Genomic DNA, 24,089 nt, shown 5'->3' on the forward strand with positions numbered 1-24,089 from the left:
TTCTGTTTTAAATAGTCCCATTAGGGCTGCAACACATTTTGCAGGAGGTTTGTACAATACAGAGCAGTATGCCCCCATCTATCCATTATGATGCCATGATATAGGCCATACATAGGAGATCCAGCGGCACTGCACTCTCCAGATAATGATACAGCAAAAAAGATCCTAGACACAGAAAAATGGAAATCTGAGTTCAATCAGGAAATCTGCTGACTGTCTGACTGAGTCCCATCAGCAATAAGAAGTTAGTCAAAGGTAAAAAGATGGTCCTTATGTACTCACTATGAGCAGCTGCAGAGTTCTCTCTTGAGTCCCATACAGGCAAGGAGCACAAGGTAGCAGTCGGTGTATAAGGCCGGGGCTCCACTGGACGGAAACGCCGGGAAAAATCGCAGTGTTTTACAGTACAGTCAAAGTGGATGGGATTCTAGTGAATCCCATGCCCACTCTGCGGTAAAAACTGCCGTGTGAACACGCCGCAATTTTTAAAACTGGTGCAGTTTTGGAAATCGCAGCATGTCAATTATACCTATGGAAACATCAGCGGTTTTCCCATAGGTATAACTGCAACAGAAAGTTCGCTGAGGAAAACTCTGCGGACTCTCTGTTTAAAGCGCTGCAGGAAGGGCCGCGATGCGTTCCCATTGCGTTTTTTCCTGCAGCACTTTATTGCTGCAGGACGTCCTATGGGGCCTTAGCCTTAAGCTGCGTTCACAGTGATTTTGTTCAGTGATTGTGAGCCAAAAATAGGAGTGGAGACTACACAGAGATCAGGTGTAATAAAAATAATTGAACCTGTTCTGTGTTTTTGATCTACTTTTACATATACGTCTTGGAGAGTACTGAGACTCTGGTGTTCTATTGGGAGGCTTTTTTTGGAGGCTGATTTTGAGGCTGAATCCTGACCAAAAAACTCTGTGTGAACGCAGCCCAATAAGGACCAGGATGCGCACTCTTCTTACAGAATACAAGACACAAGTGGGCACAAGGGCTTAATACAACGTGGATATTTACTGAAATATAAAATAAAATGGATCTTTGACTATATGTTTTGTTAGGAAATCTCTATGTTTAGCACACCATCACTGATGAAAATCACTGAATCAAACACTGCCATGTGAAAGCAGCCTTAGTCTGAGGCCCCATCTTGCAGAAACACAAGTTTTGTTTTTCTTTTTTTTTTGTGTATTTTGCTGTGTTTGTTTGAGCCAAAGCCAGGAGTGGAATCTAGGTAGAAGTATAAGAACTTCCTATATATTTTACATACCTTTGGTTGCCATTCTTGACTTTTGCAAAAAAAAAAAAAAAAGTAGCAAAATCTGCAACAAAAATAGCTGTGTTTCTCCATTGTGGAGCCTTGTCTTGAGCCTGTTAGTTTCTAAAGTTGAACTTGCCCTAGTAACAGGGAGTAAACCGTATATTAAGAAGGGAGACACCTAGTGCCAGCAATTTTTTTTTAAGAGGATTTTCAGGCAGAAAATAGAAACATTCTTTATTCTTATTCTTTAAAAAAGGGTTTTCATTCCTGTAATGTTTCACATCAAAAGTAAAATGAGGCAGAACTGATTCCATTAATAATAAACGGGGCAGTAATGCCAGTCTTCCTATTCCCTGAAGTGGCAGACTGTGTGCCTGAGGGAAAATAAATTCTCGCTCATAGCTGGCGTACATTTCCTGCATCACTTACACAAGATTTTGCCAGTTTTATGCCCTGCTCTCTGCACATCTTTGCCAAACCTCTCTTTTGGGAAAGTGACAAACGCAATGTAGAGTTAAAAAAAAAAAAAAAAAGTGCCCACTTGTTTTTTGCACCAAAAAATGACTTTTTATTTCTTGAATGCCAAAAAACGGAGTACAAGGTATACTAAAGTTGGCCCATTATTTACCTTTTAAAGTATTTCTGTTACTTTGCACCCAAGTGCAAGAATGGAGAAAGAACTCAAGATTCTGTAAAGTAACTTTGAAATCTGAACTGTACTTTAAGGCCTCTATATGGTATTTGGCCACATCTCTCCTGTCAGAGTTCTTCTATGATTTGCCAAGTATCCACATAAACCTATTGCAGGTTGACTCTTGTCTTGCCTGGCTTCCCTCTATGTATGCTTATGGATAATTGAGTTCAGGACACATTGGATTAAAGGGTTGATCTTGGACTTGTATATAGATGATCTACCCTTAGGACGCACAATGCCATAAATTGTTTAGGAGCTATGCGTGATAGTGCAGCTCAGCCTAGTTCACTTCAATGGAACGAAGCTGCTGCTGCACCCTGTAACCAATGTACGTGACATCATTGGAGCATTGTGAACATTGAGGATAATAAGTGAGGACAGTATCTGTAAAGTGCTGCAGAATATGTCTGCACCAAATAAGTTAGCAAAATAAACTGAATAAAGAGACCGCAATGCTTGTAAGCTTTGTCACCTTTTCAAACATCAACCTATGGGGGTCTCTGGTGTTGTACCCCACCAGTCATATATTGATGACTTTTCATGAAGATGGGGTTTTTTATCAAAAATAAACAATCACATATCATTGCGTCATGTGTTATCTACTAAATTATCTGCACACAAACAACATCTGAACTGCATCTTATGGGTATTTCCAGTGTATGACAAGAAGGTTGTCCATGATTAGAAAATAACATGGCTACTTTCCTCCTAAAACCGCAGCCTGTGTGCTGTTGCATTGCAGTCCAATTCACGTCAATAGAGCTCATCTACAAGACATGTACTGCAGCCATCTCCTGCACTCCAAAGTGAAGTGGGGCGCCCACCCATGGAAACCCAATTCATGTTACTTTCGGAAATAACATGAAAAACTTCAAGTAGATTGTAGCAACCAAGAATTCATGACTTTTACATGCTTCTTATCATTTGTCAGGCCTGTTCTCCATGCTTGGGTGGCCACTGCTTAATAATCGCTTATACAGTTGTCCAGGGCAACTCTAGTGGAAAACCAATTTGGAAAGGCAGTGCTGTACCAGTGCAATTCATCAATATCTTCGTTAAGGTCCTTTTTACAGTTAATGTCTACACCAGTGACTAATGTCTATAATGGGACTTTTTATACTACTATTGAGTGACAGCTACACCCCGAAGGTTTGCATACAACTCAGTGCAGCTGTAACTCAATAGTTAAAAACAATGAGAGAATTTCTATATTAATGTATAGTTCAGAATGGACATATGTTTAAAGCACTCAGCAAATGGAGAATTTAAAGTGCATCACCAATAATAAAGCTACTTTTCTTAAATCAATGGTAAAGGTGACTATAAGAAGCTTTGTAATATATTATTGAAGAAATAAGGTTCCTGGTGTTCACATCTGCGTTGGTAATCCGTTCGGAGGAGTCCACATAGGGACACACCCCCCCCCCCCCCCCCGCCCAAATGGACTACCGAACGCATTGGCAAGCAGTGTGCAGTGAAAGCACATGGACCCCATAGACTATAATGGGGTCCGTCTCTGCATGAGTCATGCAAACAGGAAAGTAGATTGGGAACGACTTTTCTATCCACATGTTCCATGCGGAGACGGACACCATTATAGTCTATGGGGTCCGTGTGCTTTCACTGCACACCGCTTGCCAATGCGTTCGGTAGTCCGTTTGGGGGAATTGCATGCGGACTCCCCCGAACAGATTACCGATGCAGATGTGAACGAGGCATAACCTACTATGTACAGTGTCATTGCAGAAGGTGAACTCTCAGTAAAACTCACCCTCATGCTGCCAATAAACCGCACAAAGTGACCTATGGTTTCTCAACCTGCGGCATACAAATTACTGCTGTAGGTTCTACATTAGAAGTTGGGCAGGTTTTGCTTCAGGTGTCACCTGTCAGCAGCATTTCTCCCCATATATAACCTGTCATCACAAATTTACACAGCATTAGCGACTATATGTGCTTGTGTTTTCCACCGTCCTCTTTATTGAGTTCTTACATGTATTTTTCTTTTCTCCAGGAGGGAAATCATCGTCACAAGAGAAAAAGGAGAAAGGTAGATCGGCTTCTTCATGAATAATGTATCTGCTGTCTCCACTAATGTTCACAAATGTGTGAAATGACAAATAACATAATTATAGACCGCGCTGTACATGGATAAATTTACTGTAGATTTATGATAAGCGGTTTGGTGACGTACATGAACTATGCGTTATGTGGATCCACTTTACATTGTATTTTCCCCACTATTTAGCATTTTACGCATTAGATTCATTACATATTCTAAGGTTGTTTGACAGGTTCTGGGTTGAAGTCCACAAGTTTATTCCTTAATGTTCACAGGATGGAATATGGGGTATATGGGGAATATGGGGTGCTCTTCGGCCTCTGTTTCATCTTCAAATTCTGTCCCTCTGTAATCCAGGTTTGCTCACCAATCGGCCTCAGATACAATGGGAACCATCAGCTGTAGAGTCACAATCCAAGTTCTGTGGCAGAATCCACTGCAGAATCTGTGGACATTTCTAGCAAGATGCTTCTGTTATCAGTCTGTCCCTGTTTCCCATTGAAAACAATGAAAGGCAAATTCCATATAGCATTTGGAGCTGATTTTTAGGCAGAACCACCTCAAATGCAGCTTCAAATTCCTCTGCCCTGCATAGGCAGCTGCCATATTAGTGTTCTGGTACAGTGATCACTTTTCAGCTCACTAGCAGCCTTTATTCTCCGTATGTGGTACAATTGACTCTGCCACCAGTATACAAGATGACGTAGCACCCTAGTATAGAGAAGGATACACTGGGGTGTGATTTATTTTGCCTGCTCAAGCATATTACTATGTCCATCCTATAGAACAGAGATCCAATGTATATCTCTCAATTTGCACATGATAAGTTGCATATATAATAGGGAACTGGGACAAGAAAATAGAATAGTAGACGTAGCGAGATCTCACATATGTTGCTGAACATAAGATAGCCTTTATGTTCCAATAATAAGTGACTGTTATCTATAATACATAACTATAAGAAGGAAAACATTGCAGCAATGTATTCCAGTAATGGAGTCAGGGTGTCCCCTATTTCCCTACCTTTAGTATGGTCACTATTATCTAGCCCTGCATCCCTGCTATGAGGTAGGACTACACTTTATTGAGGGCATATGGTCACTGGGAATAGAGAGGCTCTATGTACTGAATAGAGAACTGTATATACCACCTTATTAGAAACACCCCATGGCTGACTCTGTATCAAATATGCTGTATGACTGTATGATCTGTATCGGTCTTACCATACTATATGGGGTGTCACCTTTAAGAAACTATTTTACTGAAAAACTATCCTACATACCAATTACTGGAGTTACTGACTTGTTGGCTGATCAGTGCCCTATATACACGAGGCGATAGCAGGGGCGTAACTTGAGGGGGTGCAGAAGGTGCAGTCACATCGGGGCCCAGGATCCTTAGGGGGCCTATAAGCACTGGCATCAGTATTGAGATTGCAGCTTCCATCTGGCCCATAAACCAAGGAGACCCACAGATTACCCTAACTACTCTATGGAAGATTAAACTCCTTAGTACCCTAACCATCACTATCAAGAATTCTCTGTAGGGTTGAGGTAGGGGGTCCCGAACAAAAGATTGCACCCAGGCCCACGAGACTTTAGTTACACCACTGGGCAATGGTCTGCAAACGCTTGTTCACTTGATTATGAGCCTGTGTAAAAGGGCTGTAAAGTACATAGAAATCCTCACTGATGGTTAATATGTTCTTAAAGTGCCCAGTAGGTGGCTCCAGCAATCAAGTTATCTGTGAGCCGTTTTCTTATGGTAAATTCAATGGTGCGCAGTAACTGCGCACGTGTGTGTGTGTGTGGGGGGGGAGATTTGCATTTTATTCTCATGACCTACAGTATAACACGCCTATACATTGGAAACCAATATAAGGATTGTATGTGCTTTACATAACTGCTAAAATATTAACAAACGTGTCTGCTGTGTTGTCATAGCTCATATGGCAGTCATATTTCATGAGTTACAAGTGTCCCAGTTTGACTATTTTTCCCACAATATTTGTAGAGTAACCACATATACATATGATGGATAGAGTCGTTCCATCCGGCCACAGCTATAACATGGATTTGGCTCATTATTTCACCAATAATCTTTAACCTCAGAGTTCTGACTGCTACTTCTCGAAAAAATGTAGTTAGAAAGGGAATATAAAAGAAAATCACACAAGTCAATTTCTTTCACTTGTAGACTTTTCCACAGAAGCTTTGAGATATTTTTGTGGGTTGTTTATGCTCTATGTTTTTAAGTTCGGTGTGTCAGCAGCTGCCACAGGGCCCGGGACATTAGGGGCCCGGCGACAGCCGCTACCGCTGCGTTTTTTATCTTTCTTAATAGGTCATTACCGACTGGAGCTACTGGCAGGGGCCACAATCGTTAAGTGACGCCACGGGCCCCACAAACACTATTATTATACTCGGGGGTCTTTTCAGACCCTGAGTATAATGATTGGAGGCCGGGTGGAGGTAAATGAACATAAAAAACTGTGTTACTTACCTCTCCGGGTTCCAGACAGGCTTCGGGCCTAGTTGTGTGCAGTTCTTGACGTCACATGATCAGTGCCTGCGTCCCAGGTCATGTGATGTCCGACGTTATTGAAGATGGCTGACACCACCGAGGACTGCAGCGGAGCTAGAGATAGGTAAGTGACAATGTTTTTTATGTTTTTATCCCCCCTGGGTCTCCGATTATTATACTCTGGGGTCTGAAAAGACTGTACTAGGGCCACTATAAGGCATAATACCGTGTGCAGGGGCCACTATGGGACATAATACTGTGTACTGGGGCCACTATGGGGCATAATACTGTGTACTGGGACCACTATGGGGCATAATACTGTGTGCAGGGACCACTATGGGGCATAATACTGTGTGCAGGGGCCACTATGGGACATAATACTGTGTACTGGGGCCACTATGGGGCATAATACTGTGTGCAGGGGCCACTATGGGACATAATACTGTGTACTGGGGCCACTATGGGGCATAATACTGTGTACTGGGGCCGCTATTGGGCATAATACTGTGTGCAGGGGCCACTATGGGACATAATACTGTGTACTGGGGCCACTATGGGGGATAATACTGTGTGCAGGGGCCACTGAGGGGCATAATACTGTGTACTGGGACTACTATGGGGCATAATACTCTGTACTGGGGCCATTGTGGAGCATAATACTGTGTACTGGGGCCACTGTGGGGCATAATACTGTGTGCAGGGGCCACTATGGGACATAATACTGTGTGCAGGGGCCACTATGGGACATAATACTGTGTACTGGGGCCACTATGGGGCATAGTACTGTGTACTGGGGCTACTAAGGGGCATAATACTGTGTTCTGGGGCTACTATGGGGCATAATATTGTGTACTGGGGCCACTGTGGGGCATAATACTGCGTGCAGGGGCCACTATGGGGCATAATAGAGAGCGCAGGAATGCGAGGGGGAGGGGGCATGTCAAAAGTTCGCCACGAGGCCCCGCCATTCCTAGTTACGCCACTGGATATTCCTAAACGTACCTCTACAATGTATACAGTGGCATATGTCCCCAAATCTTTAAAAAAACTTTTTAAATCACATCATTCTCAACTCGACAACAAAACTGTATTGTTTGTGCCCTATTCGGGACCTCATAAATGGTGGGTTACGTGGTCCGCTGCAATGTAAGATGAGGTTTACCATCCCATCCTGCAACAGCTAAACTCTTAATTACACATCACTAATTAGCTATTTACATAATTCTAGATAAATGTTGAATGACTGGTAATCTAGAAATTACCATGTGCTTCCTTAATCTAATGCTGAAAAGAAATCAATATTTAATTACATGAAATTATTAGCTTTTGCACACATTTTCTAATTAGCCTTCAGATAATAAGTCAGATTAAAAGGAGCGTTACTTTATTCTTTAGTAGCTCTCCTCAATTGTCTTAATTAGACAGAATGGTAATTAAGCAGTTAGGCATTACAAAAGGAAGCGGTAATCTTAAGACTTCCTATTTTGTGCGCCTGTGGTTGTAACATTTTCCATTTGGTAGAAGAATATTGTATGTAGGGTATTGGTATATACGCCATCTGTAAGCTGCATACACAGAATACAGCACCACTTTATAAACCTTGTATTATGGGATAGCCCTGCCCTCATGACACCACAGGATAATCACATGACATCACAGCTCATACAGTTACGATGTTATGTAAGTACAATGTACTGTTCTAAGTAGATATATAGAAACAATTGAATCTAAAGACAAAATGAATCTTCTAACTTCTAACTTAAAGGGGTATTCCCATGTACATAATCATATCTATATTTGTAGATAATTAAAAGTTAAACATTTTTTTAAAATATAAGTAATTAAAAATTCGGCAGAGTTTTAAAGATTTTCTGTAACATTCTTAGTGCTGACAGTCTGTTGTCTTGATCGGTTGACAATGGTTACGACCACTAATGCAGAAGCTTTCTATGGTCTGGGACTTGTCAGGAACCCAGCCATGACTTTCTTATTGTAGCTGGGATATCAGGCAGGGACACTACATGTATGATTGTGACCACAAGATATTTAGAGAAAATCTTTAAAACTTTGCAAAATGTTTAATTACTTTTATTTGTAAAAATGTTTAACTTTTAATTATCTACAAATTAAAAAATAATTATGTACATGGGAATACCCCTTTAAGAAACCATTGTATAGTCTTCAGAATGAGATTTTCAAGTGAAGGACAAATTGTTATCTAAAGCACATCTGGGTCTATTTTAGAATTTCTTAAAGGTCACTACTAGCAAGGGCAAATTCTACTGACCACCTCCAAGACCTCATGAATAATAAACCATGGAAAACATATTTTTCCCTGTCCATTGCTGGGAAGATTGACCATTTTTCCTATTATGTGCAGATTACCCAAATGTGATGTACACAGGTAGATCTCCATAGCCGCGTTTCCCCACATACTATGGCTACTCGCTGCCCAACCATTTTATTAGGGCTAGACATCTTACTTTCTGCTAAGGCTTTCCTTCTGCTCATATTCTGCTAATATTATATGCAATGTACAGAGATGCTATCGGCTCAGTCCTGCTGGTTCTCCAAATCCCCGTCATAGATATAGCTTCAAAGATATTTTCTGTGACTATATAACCAAACATCCATATCAGATTTGTGGTGGTCTGAATCCTAAAACTCCTGCCAGCCAGCTGTTTAAAGGGGTGGTGGTACTTGGCGAGCGCTATGGCCTTTATATTGTATACTTCCCATTGCCATACTTTGTGCAACAGATGGACTTGTTATTGTAACTCAGCCCTATTCACTTAAATGAGACTCAACCATAGGAAGACCATGTAACCGATGAACGTAATATCAGGTGGCCAAGTCCTATGGTCCTTCAAATAGCTGATGGTGGCCACAGGTCCCCACTGGTCTAACATTCATGGTCAATTCTAATCATAGGAGTCTATTCTAACGATAGGTCACCAAGAGCTTACTACGTGCACATAGTTTTATGGCTGACTGTAATGTATAAACTGTATGTATAACAGTAAAACTTCTACAGAATTTAACATTTTTACTTTATCTTCAGTATGTGGATTTAAATGTAGGTTTACCTCTGTATCAGAAAAATGGAACACTGATCCCTATTAAAATAGTCTAAGAAATTCATGTTAAAAATGGTGTTAAAATTTGAAAACTGAATTTAAAGTTAAAATTTTCAACAACTTTGGATTGTCTGGCAGAATTTGTGTTACTGATACATTTTGTAATCTACTTTATTAACAAGGTATGGTTCCTTTCTTTTTTTATGTGGATTGTGAGCCCCATATAGGGCTCACAATGTACTTTTTTTTCCTATTGGTATGTTTTTGTAGTATAGGAGGAAATCCATTCAAACATGGGGAGAACATACAAACTCCTTGCAGCTGTTGTTCCTGGGGGATTCGAACCCAGGACTCCAGCGCTTCAAGGCTGCAGGGCTAACCACTGAGCCACTGTGTTGCCCCAAAGTATGGCTCCTTTCTGTGAAATCCTGCAGATCTTTATTCTTTCCCTTGTTTCTCCTTTCACTAGAAGTACAGGGACAGGCTTCTGTATAATGCAGAAATACATAGGTCAGTGCTTGTGGTGTCATGAAAGATGAGATTTTCAGTAATTGTATCTGTAAAATTTCCATAGAAATCACCAGTTAAAACACAGTTTGGATTGGGATATTTATATGCAGCTGCTCCCAGTACCAACACAGGCAGAACTGCAAACTTGGTGTCATATGAAAGCTCATCTTTCTATGGCACAAAGCACTGTTCTAGGTTTAGTAAGTTTTATATTGCCTGAGATATAATTGCTTAAAATTACCCCCTCCAGCCTCCACTTTGTTTGATTAGTGACCCCCTCCAGCCTCCACTTTCTTGTATTAGTGACTCCCTCCAGCCTCCCCTTTCTTGGATTAGTGACCCCCTCCAGCTTCCACTTTCTTGGATTAGTGACCCCCTCCAGCCTCCCCTTTCTTGGATTAGTGACCCCCTCCAGCTTCCACTTTCTTGGATTAGTGACCCCCTCCAGCTTCCACTTTTTTGGATTAGTGACCCCCTCCAGCTTCCACTTTCTTGGATTAGTGACTCCCTTGAGCTTCCAATTTCTTGTATTAGTGACCCCCTCCAGACTCCCCTTTCTTGGATTAGTGACTCCCTCCAGCCTGTATGACCATACTCCAGTGACAACCAAAATACCTTACAAATCTCAGCTTTCAATAGAAAAACAAAAGAAATAAACAAGAAGAGGATTTCACAGAAAGGAGCCAAAAATTTGTTAATAAAGTATTTTACAAAATTTATTAATAACACAAATATTGCCAGAAAATCAAAAGTTGTTCAGAAATTTAGATACATTTTAAGCATGGAGCTAGACTTATAGTAATTGTATGCTGAACCTGAATTGATACATATACTGAATATGGCTTTTGTTACAGCCAAGAAAAAGAAGCCCAAGCTGCTGAATAAGTTCGATAAAACAATAAAGGCCGAACTTGATGCTGCAGAGAAACTACGGAAAAAGGCAAGTCATTATTACAGGGGTTTTTTTTCAAAAAATTTCCTTTTAGCCACAGATTTTATATTATACATTACCATGGTCTATCTACTATGGAGGAGAAAGAGGTGGCTGATCATATCCAGCATGGATGATCTGTCTTTATCAGACTAAAGTCTGCCAGCCATTGACCACAAACGAACATTTACGGTATCCGCATGGTGAATTTCCGCCAGCAAAAACGTAATGTGTTTGGCCAGCTTAATAGATTTTGAAAGAGACCCTCCCCTTTAACTGGTTCTGGGCTGCCCTTAGTCTATATATGATTGAGCGTCCAGTTTTGATCCTTTAGGATGCTTCTCTACCTCCTTGCAGTGTTAAGCAACTGCAGAAAATTGAAAAATTGCAGAACCATGGAGCCGGCTGTTACTACAGCCGGACTTGCAATAGAGAAGGCAGAGATGGTTTATTACTGTCCATGCCTTCCCAATTGCTATGTATATAGCGCTCAATGAGCAATGGGTACACAGCTATGGGAGTCGCCATGATGTGGCTCACCTTTCGACCTGGTGTGACCTGGTGGTCACTTGGCCACTGGGGTCCGGGAGCAGTATGAGCTGCTGTGTCATAAAGGACCCAAATCAGCTCTCTTGTATAATTCAAGAGGCTCTGGCAAATATGTCCACAGAATTAGAAAAAAAATTAAAATAACAAAATATCTATATATATATATATATATCTATATATATATATATATATATATATATATATATATATTTTTTTTTTTTTTTTTTTCCCCACGTCCAAACCGCAGCACAACAGATGGGGTGGGGTATTCCTGCCCCTGTGTGTGGTTTAGGACAGGTGGAATTTTAATGAAATTAATTATAATAATTAACCCCCCCTATAAGAAGGTAAGAGGAACCTCCTCCCCTTGTGTTTTTTTCTGTCCTGTGTGGGACAGGTGGAGGAGACTTTTTAGCCTCCTGTATGGTTTGGATGAAGGTGTCTTAGAGCCTTCTTATTCTTCTTTTTCTTTCTTTCTGAGAGATAGATCTGGGTTTATATCCCAGTCTTTTGTCTTTTTTCCTTTCCCCTCCTCTCATGAGGAAGAGAAATGGCAAACTCTAGATCTAGTGAGAGTCTTGCATATCTACCTAGAACATACTAAGAGTTTTAGGAAGGAGGAAAAACTTACTAGTTTCCTTTTTAGGGCGATCCAAGGGGGTTTAAGATCTAGAAACCCACATTAGCCAGATGGATCAAGGAAGCAATAAAGCTGTCCTTTGTATCTCAGGGGTTTACTCCTCCAGATTTTGTTAAAGCCAATTCCATTAGGCAATGTCTACCTCTTGGGCGGAAAAACACTCGGTCTCCTTGTAGAATATTTGTTATTTGTTACGCTGCTACGCAATCTCAATCCACTTTTGTCAAACACTACCGTTTAGACCTTAAAGGGTCAGAGGCTACCGCCTTCGACCAAAATGTTTTGTCATCTGTATGCCGAGGGGGCCCTCCCTAAGGGTTATCTTGCTACATCCCCATCTGTTGTGCTGCGGTTTGGACGTGGGGAAATCGAGGGTTATGAATGATAACCTGTTTCCCTTAGTCCAAACAGCAGCACAGGAATCCCTCCCTATATTTGCTATTATTATTTTTTTACTTTATAACTAACACAAGGGGAGGAGGTTCCTCTTACCTTCTTATAGGGGGGGTTAATTATTATAATTAATTTCATTAAAATTCCACCTGTCCTAAACCACACACAGGGGCAGGAATACCCCACCCCATCTGTTGTGCTGCTGTTTGGACTAAGGGAAACAGGTTATCATTCATAACCCTGGAATATTGCCACTACTACACCCACATCACAGGTTCTAGCCCCATCCCTGGCAATAAGTGTCTCTTATGTAAAAAAAAAAAAAAAAAAAAAAAGAAAATTGCAATAAAGGATAGGAAGAGCTATTTTATACATTTTTGTATTAGCATTTTATGTTCTTAAGGAAAAAAAACATGAAAAATGGGAAAAATACAACGTTTTCCCTCCATTTTTGTTTACATCTTCTCAAATGTTAAAATAAAGTAAAACATGCAATAATACAAATAAAACAAAAAAAATGTTCAACCCTTAAAGGGATTTTATCATTAAAACACATTTTTTTTTGGTTGACACGTAGGAATAGCCTTAACCTTTTCGCTGCCAAGGGTCTCTGGAAATTTTGCACCTCCAGTAGCCAGAGCAATATTCACAGTTTTGAGATGGACAAATCAAACCTAAATTGCAACATTAAAAAAGCATCCAACCCCCCCATACCTATATATTTTCTTAAAGTAGACACCTGCAGCATTGTCAGAATGCCACTTGGTACTGTATACGAACAGACACCTTCATGCAATTTTGATTTAAAGTGAATGTTTTATGAAAAAATGCAAATAAATGTATATTAGTTGTTAAAAGCGGAAACCAAACAAAAAATTAAATGCACCAAACCTCCTAAAAATAAGAGTTCAACATGTGCAGAGTTCATACATATCACTATGGCCTGAACCTGCATGCACGTGTCTTCAGAAAATCGCTAGAACTGGAAGGAACAAAATTCTGCTTTGAAGCTGGAAATGTTAAAAAAGTATCATCCTATAAAATGTAGGGATTACACACCATGAAAAGTAAGTGAACCCCTAAGCCCTATATATTTTTTGAAAGTAGACAACCTGAAGATTACAAATGTCTTAATGGGTCATCGATAGCCACATTCACCTTCATGCAACTTTGCGACCAACACAAATAATTTTTTGAAAAAATACGCTAAAACACATATTTGCACCTAAAACTCATGTTCAATCTCACATTCATATGCAAAATACTTTTAAAATAATAGCTTATGGTGTATACAATGTGTATATATACTATATGTACCGCAAACATCAACTACAACAAGAGCTCAGACTCCCAAAAACACGAATACAGAAGACAAGCAGGATTTTGCTGTTGTTCACTAATATGTTAAAAAGCTATACTGCACCTACCAAACTGTGACTGTGATACCAAAATCTAACTTTTTTCAGAGTACACAGCATACCGTATATAAAAACACAATTTAATAGTTTCTATATATACAACCACCTTCATTCAACTTTGCCGCAAACAGAGATTGCTAGCAAAAATTGCGCAAAAATTCAAATTTGCCACTAAAGTGCGGCTCAAGAAATCCCTTTCTGCAAACATAATGTACTGTCCATAAAACTGCAATATGTGAGGAGTTCATACATACCACACATGTATATATTTACAGGGGCGGGTGTTAAAGAATCGCCAAAATCGCAGAAATGCGCCATCCCATTTTGTGCATGCAAATTAAATAGGACTTTACATAAAAATGTTATTTTCCATCCCCCTATAAAAATGTTAGCAATCTATACGTTCATCTCTAGTTATAATCGTTATTACTATTATTTTAGTGTGTAACGGACATCACTAGAGACATATTTTACTGTAGAAAGCTCAGGTATAGACAGGACAGGGATTGGGTGAAATGTAAACTTTATTTGCGACTTTATGTATATGTTGTGTAAGTGTTTGGTGCGACTTTTTTTTTTTTGGCTTGCGACCTGGACAATGGTAAACGTCTGGGTCACAGTGCCAACAAACTTCCTGGTTATGTTCAGGAGGTATAACATAAGAATACCCCACTAGTAAAGCTCAGGGGGGAATTACATTATAACTGTATGTGACAAATCAGAGACAAATGTATAGTATACGCTCTGATTGGCAGGAGAAGGGTTAATAGGGACAATAGAGTCCCTGCCACCCCCCTCCTGCTGTCACATACAAGTTATGCAGAGAGAGAGATCGTTTCTGTGTCTCTCTCTCTCTCTGCTGGGCTGCTCCTTGTCCCTCTTCCTTTCTTGTTAGATCGCAAATTGCTTGCTTAGACAGGAGGGGGGGGACACTTTGGAGCTCTATATCTTTGGACTGCATCAACATATCTTGATGCTTTCAATTGCATTTTAAAGAGGAGAATCTCATCTTTAAAGTGATATCAAGAACTCGATGATTTGATGTACAGTTTTGGAGAAATTCACTGTTGAAACGCTGTCGGGAATTGAGATCTGCAGTTGGATCTCAATGCCAAATAGTGTTTTCAACAGTGAATGGCTCCAAGACTGTAAGTAAAATCATCAAGTCCCTGGTATCAATTTAAAGATGAGAGTCTCTTCTTTAAAATGCATTTTAAAGCATCAAGATATGTTGATGCAGTCTAGAGATATCAGCATTAGTAGGGAGGACGTACTAAGTACGTCCTCGGCTACTGAAGTGCCACCTTGGGAGCACGTACAGTGTACGTGCCTGGCAGTGAAAGGGTTAAGAAAGACTATTCTTCTCCTACCTTTAGATGTCTTCTCCGCGCCACTGAAATACCTGTTTTTGCTGGTATGCAAATGAGTTCTCTCGTTGCACTGGGGCGGGCCCCAGCACTCAAACAGCACAGGGGGCGTCCCCAATGCTGCGAGAGACCTCTCCAACGACACCTCCCTCTTCTTCAGGAATGCCATCTTCACGCATCTTCTTCTGGCACAGGTGATGAAACTTGTAGGCCTCGCGCATGCCCACGGCCACAAGAATAATGGCCGCTTACACAGTAAGTGGCCATTTTCTTGTGGCCTGTGGGCATACGCAGTTGGCTCTACCCAAGGCCTACAAGTTTCACCGCTTGCGCCGGAAGAAGACGTGTGAAGAAAATGTTCCTGAAGAAGATGTATGTGGCACTAGAGAGATCTCTCGCTGCATCGGGGATGCCCCCAGTGCTGTTTGAGTGCTAGGGCCTGCCCTCAGTGCTGTGAGAGAACTCATTTGCATACTGGCGAAAACCGGGACTTCTACGGAACGGCAGCACGGAGAAGACATCTAAAGGTAGAAGAATAGCCTTTCTTAAGGCTATTCCTATGTGTCAACCAGAAAAAAAAGTGTTTTAATGGTAAAATCCTTTTAACACGATGTACAAAAATACCCAAAAATATGTCCAGAACTGAACCATTGAAAGTGGCCTGATCCAGAAGTGGGTAAAGTGAGTAATATCTGATGCAGGATCATAATTCTGTTGTAGATGCTCACGCATTTTCAAAGAAACCCTAACCTAGCATTGTGCTTGGCTTCTCCATAGTGAAACCAGGGTTCATCTGAGTGGTGAATGGAAACCACATCTAGCCAGCAATGTTGGTCTCAGGAGCTTGCAATAACAAGATTACAGTATATCGCATCACTAGGAGCACTGACATTATGGGCATAAGTGAACTCATTCATTCCAATAATATATATCTATATACTGGCTCTGAGTCTTCTATAAGAGGGGTGAGAGGCGTTTGCTATATGCGTGAAATGTTGGCAAGTACTGCGCATGCTAATAATATATCCAAGAGGCCGCTGTATTACTGAATAGGACTGTAATCCAGCAAGGTAAACAAAGACATTACTACGGGGTCCCTCTTCTGGGATCTTGGATTAAGTGATCACTTTACATTGCACACAGTGTAATCCTATTTGACCATATCTCCCAGTCATAACCAGGCGACATAAATGAAAATAAAGCTGCATTCGTTTTCCCTTCGTGGCGGCCTTTGCTCCAGGCTGAATTTAGCTGCAGTATATCAGCTGAATGTGTCATTCTCCAAGCAACAGCTGTGCCGGTTAATAACAGAGCGGTGAACGAGTTATCTTGTCATAGTTATTGCATTTCTCATTTCTGTAGCGTTCGCTCCCGTATACAAGTCATACATCAGGTTCTCTCTTTGCATATGAATGGCTCAGGCTATACGATTCTGTTCATGGATCATTCTGTCATTAGATGAGAACAGTATATACTCCTGGCATAGCCATGTGATCGACTAGGACATATCAACATTAAGGGAGACATTAAAATAAAAACATGTAAATTATACCCTGCTTTTTTAGGTTCCATGCACATGACAGTGAAAAACGGATGTGATTTTTTGAACAATGGGAGTCAATGGATAGAGATGTACACTTGTCTGTTTTTGTACCGAAGCTGTATTGGGTGTATCAGGTCAGAAAAATACACAAAGATAGGATATGTCCTGTTTTTTTGTCCATTTTCTGGCCTGATGGACTCAATACATGTCTAACGGTATGTTCACACAGAGTTTTTTGGAGCGGATTTTTACGTGGAATCCGCCTCAAAATCCGCTTCCAAAAACAGCTCCCATTGACTTCAAAGGGAGACGCTCGCTTCTTTTTTCCGCTAGCTATTAGCGGAAAAAAGAAGCGAGCTGCCCTATCTTACCACGGATTCTGCGGCTGACTCAGCCGTGGCGTCTGCGGCACGAGGTTCCCTCCGAATTAGGCTCATTCTTTGGGCTTAATCTGGAGCAGAATAGCACGACTGGATGCTGATGCACTGCATCGCCATCCCATCGCGGCTAGCCGCGCTGAAGTGTTCTCACGCGGAATGCAAATTTCGCCATGTGAACATACCCTAAGGGATTATCTGTTTTTTTCACCATTAAGGGGGTGTTCACACTACCGTCGGTGTAGGGTTTTGCTGTCCGCTTGAAAAATCGGACATCTTTCTGAACGATCACTTAAGGATAGACACAGACTGTAAAAGAACACGCCCGATGTCCCAGTAAATCAATGCAAAATGTAACGGACACAGCTAGTGTCCGATGCTAATGTCCACGCAAGATTTTGCGCGGACATTAGCATCAGACACTAGCTGTCAGACACCGACGGTAGTGTGAATGCCCCCTATAAACAAAGGACAAACGGATGTTAAAATTTGACACATGGCCAGAAAACTGATGCAAAATGTACTACACACTCTTGAAAAACAAATATTTTTTTAAAGATTTTTTTTTCACTGTCATTTGCATGCAGCCCTAAGCCCTATGTATATGACCAATAGTAATGGGCAGTTCTTTATTACAGCTCTCACATGGCTGCAATAAAATCAATACATGTGAATGGGGCTATTCACATGACCATGGACCAGCTTCTTAGACTACTCTATGAAAGTCTGAGACACTCCTCCTGTCCTCAGATTGGTCCATTCAAGAGCAGGGGGCGTGTCTTGGACTGCCACAGCACAGTGTGCATAGAGTAGTCTAAGAAGCTGGTGGCCATTTTACAAAAATAAAGAGGAGACGGGGAATTGGAGGAATATCACCAGAGAGATTGGAAAAGATGATGTCGGGTATTCTGTAGTATACTTTATGCTTTTGCTGTAATGTTTTATTGTGAATATGAAGATTGCTTTAAGTCCCGTCTATAGTTTTCGGTGTTCTAGAAGTGACCTGTAGCCTGTTCTTACCAAGCTTCAAGGTTTTAATAGATGTCTCCCTGAGAATTTTGGGTCTATTTATAGGATGACTAAATCATATCCTTTTCTTTCACTGTTGGTTTATTTGCCAACACCTGGGATTCTGGATGATAGGGAGACAAGGTCACCGAGCTAACCCACCTCTGGTGATGTGGAATAATTTGATTTGTACTCATCCCAGGGTGAATTTTCTATCACGATCCATATTTAGCAGAGGCAGCCAAGCGGTTTCTAATGCGGCAGGTTTATCAGACGCGTCCACCTGTGAGCTGTCATTTTAGTGATCTTTATTCCAAGCACAGCTCTCTCACCTCTGCCCACTCGCTCTTTCATTTGCCTTATTAGTGTGTTTTGCCAGGGTGGATATATGGCTTGTTTTCCTTGGTGCATTACATGTAATATTGGCTGTAATAATTACCTTTATTTTATGATTCACAGGGGAAAGTGGAAGATGCTTTAAAAGCTTTTGAACTTCTGGTGACTAAGTATCCCCAGAGTCCAAGAGCCAGATACGGAAAAGCTCAGGTACGTTATTTTAGAAAAAATGTAATATTTTGCTGCATTGTCTGTACAGTCTGGTTTATCTCATAAAATTGATCTCTTGGGTAAGTAGTTACGAGTATCTTAGAAAATCCTTTCTAACCTTGTTTTCCTTGCTTAGTCCTTCAAATGACATCTGAATGTCTGCTGCGCTGTAATAACTGATCTTCAAGGGAATCCAAATCTTAATACCATTTTTTTACATCTAAAAAGGTCAAAATTTTTGTTTTGATCTGTTCTTATATCTTTAGAGCGGTTGTACTTACATTTTTTTGATACAGCTCTCTCAATCCCCTGCATATACATAGTTAAAGCGCACCTAAACTTTCATCTGACTTTTCAGTATAAGCTGCCATCTACACTATTTATTACCATCAAATGCAGTCTGCAATTTTTGTAGTTTTCCCCAATGATGGCTCAATCCCTAGTGCTCTGTTGTCCCTGAGCTGGTGGGTAGAGACTAGATGCTATAATCTGATAGACAGCACATGGAGAAAACAAGAGAATCTGTTCATTATATGTCTATTCTACAGACTTACTAAGAAGTAGACTACATTATAGAGAAGTTCTGCAAAATATTGATATAGCTCTAGGTGAGATAGAAAACTTACTGGTAGCTGCAGCATCATGCACTTCTATTACTTGGTTCCGCCTTCCCAATCCATTAATTTTCCCTTCCATAGATATTTACGGGCGCACCTACTTTGATACTTCAGTGTGCTGGCCATCCATCTTGGAAGACCAAGGTGGAATCAGCAGATATTTCAGGGGAGTTAGAAGGAAAAGAGCCTATGTGGGGAAAGAGGCATTATTTTCTGCTAATGTATTACAAAGTTTCTTATTTGAAACTATTTTCTTATGTAAGGTTACTTGACTGGTTAGTGACCACTTACTTGATAGAGTTATATCTGCCTTCAGCCACCACTAGAGGGAGCCAGAGATCTAACTGCATACTGATTCTCCATTGAATTCCATAATAAATCTATATGCAGGTAACACTCTCTAGTGACTACAGCAGCCAGTCAGGATTATATATATTACCATAATTCTGTATCACTGCATAGCCACCTTTTACACAGCTCTATAAGCCATCACACCTGCTTGTCCATGCACCCTCCATCCATACTGGAAGTTGTCTGATATCTACCTCTTGTTTCTCTGCTGTACACTTGTCCTTGTCCCTTTTGGTTGTTGTGGGAAGGGTATCTATGTGGATTTACATGCTATCACTTTGCTCAGCTCCTCAAGGGATTGAATTGTTGCTCATCTGAACATGGGTAAATACACTTTTCATTTCACCTTATCTGCTGTGTCTATTTTGTTTTCTTTCTTATGTACATAGATGTTACATTATTACTTTAATTAGTTTTATGAATGATCTCATAGTTGTTTCCTCCATCTAAAACAAAGTTATTACAACAGTATAGGGGTAATATAATATGGCTGACTACGATCACTACGAAATTGTTACTGGAGGGATCTTTAATATATGTCACGGTCATTGAACTGTTTACTAAATTCCTGTACAAGCTAACAAATAGTTGTCCCTTCCTCTTACCTTGTCCGACTCCTCATTTTAGCAGGTGTTACTTGCTTTCCATCCAGGCCTGCTTTCTCCAACATTGTATACTTAATCTGATCACATATAACATACATGCAACACTCTGCTCTTTAGCATTGTGTTATTATTTGAAGGCAACCCAACAGGAGGATGGGGGGCTGAAAGTTCCTCTAAGGGACTTGTGAATGGAATATGGGACTGGGACTTGTGCCAGTGTGTTTCCGTGACTGGCGCTCCATTCACTTTTACGGGGATGCCTGGTAAATCCTTCACCCCTCCATTGCTGTCACTCTGGTGGTCCTCAGCCTGCATGATTTGCCCCACAGTGATGGCGTGCCATATGTATGCCCAAGACTCCTGCAGCCAAGCACTGAGCTCAGTGGTCTTATGTCATACATGCAGCCATCGACACTGAGGTCTGTGACTTGCTGCAGCTACCACGTGGGCATATACAGTATAGCACATCATCAATACAGGACATGTCACCAGGACCAGAGCAGCGAGCCTGGATTTACCAGGTTTATGTTTTTTGTTGGTGTATATATACTCTCAGCATATGCCTTATGTAGTATGTGTATTCCAGTATGTCTAATATTTCGTTCTCTTCTTTTGGCATGTCCTCTCTGCATTTTGTGATTTGGGTAGGTGATATCTTCCACAATGTGAGCTGTTGCCTACTTTATAGTACTGTGGTACAAAATGCATTTCATAATAAAATCCGGATATGTTGCTGTTAGCCAGGCAGCGTACTCTCTAGAGCCTGTGAGAGTCATCCAGCGTTATTTCTTTATCTCTGGCTGTCGGGGGATGTTTGCCTGGCTGGTCCTTTGCTGCAGATACAGAGAACAGCGCCAGTCATAACAAACTCACAATGACACAATCCATTGGTATTTAACTATAGAATATGCTCGAATGCCTGAACTAACAGTGCCTGGGAACTATATATGAATGCTGATTCACCGCTGTTGGGCATCTTGCAGGCAGCGTTTTTAGGCAGTGTATGCTTCCCTATTATATTTAGCAACGGATTACTGTTTTACCAAATAGAGATTTTTGGTAAAACAGTTTTTGAGTGCACTCACTGTATCATTTCTTTGAAATTTTCAAGACCTCTGCTTGCATTTATTCAGTAATAACCTTATTGGTCATGTGATGGACACAAAGGTTCATGTACTGTACCTGTACCCCTGTGAGTTGTGCCCCTGTGCGATCATCACATGACCCGGACATATTGTCTTCCACTGATAGTCAGTAATAAAAGAAATCCTAAGAACCATTGGTTCTGGGTTCACCTATAAGGCATCATGTCCAAAGGGTAGGTGATAAATATATGTTTGCTGGGACCCCTACCCGTCCCTTTGGAAATGTAGTAGCAGTGTACATGGGTGGTCATCGCTCTGGTCTCTGACAAAGATAGTCCCATAGAAGCGATGGAACAAATGGCATATGCACCACCTCTCCATTGAGACAAGGGCCTCAGAGACCCCCATTTTTGTGATCTGCGGGGGTCGCAGTGGCGGGATCTACAGTAATCATACATGTATCATTTATACTATGTATAGGTGATAAATGCTGTTTGTGGATCTGGATATATAAAGAATATTGGAAACTTTTAGAAATTCATATTGCACGATGAAAAATCTTCCTTTTCTGAAATATTAATACCCTTTATTTAGAAGGCCAAAATCTCTTTCCTATGAGCTGGACAATAGTACTGCAGAACATATAGTATAGTAATACCGGTCACGTCACAGTACGGACATCACTACTTAGAACCCAGGAATCTTCTCTATATTGATTTAGTTCAGGCATTTCATGGGGGGGGGCAGGGAAGACAAGATGTGGGAAAGGTAAATGAAGAGGAAATTAGAAGGATAAAGAGCTGACAGATGATTTATTATCATTACAAAAAATCTTTTAAAAAATGAAAAATGGCCTTTGATTTTTGCTGGAAAGTCAATGTGGTCACTATTGAAAGAACCCTATGATACCCCATCTCCCTTTTTGATAGGAAAGGAAATAAAAACCATATACAGAATATTTATTTCTTGCATTAGTCCCTTCACTCTTGTTGTTTCCCATCCCTTGGTTAAACCTGATGGACATATGTCTTTTTTCAACCCTACTAACTATGTAAAACCTATTTATAATATATAAGGCTCTGTGCACATCTACCTTGGTGCTTTCTGTAGTGTTGTAGTGAGGATGGAGGTCTTCTGGAATAAGTCCACTATGAGATGGTTACTCTTGTAGATCAGAACACTTTATTCCATGCTCCATCATGGCTCCCTGTCTAACAACTCCTCCACTAAGCTCAGCTCCTCCTCCCTTACTACCTCACTGTTGCTAGGCAGACAAAGCAGAATAAGTAATCAGAACAGAACATACAGAACATACTTATAACAACATCACACTTTCCATAAGGTTTTCCTTGAGTTTTTTGACACTTATAACAACATGGAGTGATATACTTGAAGGCAGAACCTGGGAAACCTCTAAGACCCCATTGTAAGTCACTAGGTCTGCTATATGTTGATCAGATATGTCATATAATGGATCCCGCTAAGCCTCAGATATGAGTAGAGCCTAACATAGACATGGCAAACAGACAGAACGTTCTCCATTGATTTTCCTTTCAGTCTGAAGATGACTTGGCTGAGAAGCAGAGGAGCAATGACATTCTGTTGCGTGCTATTGGATCTTATGAAGAAGTGGTCGGATTGCCCAATGTTCCTGCAGATCTAGTAAAAGCTGCACTGAAAAGAAAATTCAACCGTCAGCAGTTTCTGGGTAAGATGTCTCTAAAAATAAAAAAGAGCAATGTTTACAGCAGTTGTTTCCTTGTATATGTTTCCTTGTAAATGTGCCAACATCTCAGCATTACATTGATCTGGTCACGGAATGAGTTGTATGACTATTTCTCCAAGGTATCCCAGGACTCATTTTTCAACAGGACAGAGCCAGCATCCCCAAACTTGTCTCCTGAACTGCTCATGTCTACTGCAATTTTAATATTAAGAAGTGTAAATTAAGCAATATTCAACTGTTGTATCCCCAGTCACTTCCAATGCCTCCAATCTGGTCATCCCCGATGGTCTTTGTTTACATGGCTGTATCTGTAATGTTCCCATGTAATGGGGTTTTCATTGCAGCAGCGACCTCAGTTACATCACAAACAATACAGACAGTATCACAATAGATTTTCACACTTCTACAGATAACACCCATAGGGACCCATCATTTCATCCAAATCAAATCAAATCAAGTAAGCTTTATTTGCACATCTGAATAGATATTTGGCATTGCCAAAGCTAGTAAAGGGGGGGGGGAGTTGGGGTCAGGTGTGTGAGTGGTAGGTATGGGGGGTGGGGTGGGGTGTGTGGTTGATTTGGGGTATAACAGTCTGTGGAGTCTCATCTTCCTCTTAGTTGGTGACCGCTATATGGGGAGGTGGGGTGGGGTGGGTAGTTTGGGGTATAACAGTCCATGGAGTCTCATCTTCCTCTTGTTTGGTGACAGCTGGACACGTATTGGGCAGCGATCTCCACAGTGGTCTCTTCTTCTCCCAGTAGGATGTAGAGTTTCCTCTTCTCGTCTACTGACAATAGATGATTGTC

The 24,089-nt window shown here is 40.9% G+C and overlaps 2 protein-coding genes across 2 annotated transcripts in view; both read left to right on the top strand.

Moving 5' to 3' along the window:
- The window catches only part of LOC142200234 (uncharacterized), a 312,476-nt gene that overhangs the window by 102,841 nt on the left and 185,546 nt on the right, over positions 1–24,089 (top strand). The window lies entirely within an intron of this gene.
- Positions 1–24,089, top strand: part of ASPH (aspartate beta-hydroxylase) — a 116,516-nt gene that overhangs the window by 74,868 nt on the left and 17,559 nt on the right. The window contains exons 18-21 of the mRNA XM_075270411.1: positions 3,967–4,002; positions 10,979–11,064; positions 18,810–18,896; positions 23,112–23,262. Of these exons, the coding sequence (XP_075126512.1) occupies positions 3,967–4,002; positions 10,979–11,064; positions 18,810–18,896; positions 23,112–23,262 (360 nt within the window). The remainder of the gene's footprint in view (positions 1–3,966; positions 4,003–10,978; positions 11,065–18,809; positions 18,897–23,111; positions 23,263–24,089) is intronic.

The sequence above is a fragment of the Leptodactylus fuscus genome, chromosome 4 (genome assembly GCF_031893055.1).
Source record: "Leptodactylus fuscus isolate aLepFus1 chromosome 4, aLepFus1.hap2, whole genome shotgun sequence".
Classification (NCBI taxonomy): domain Eukaryota; kingdom Metazoa; phylum Chordata; class Amphibia; order Anura; family Leptodactylidae; genus Leptodactylus; species Leptodactylus fuscus.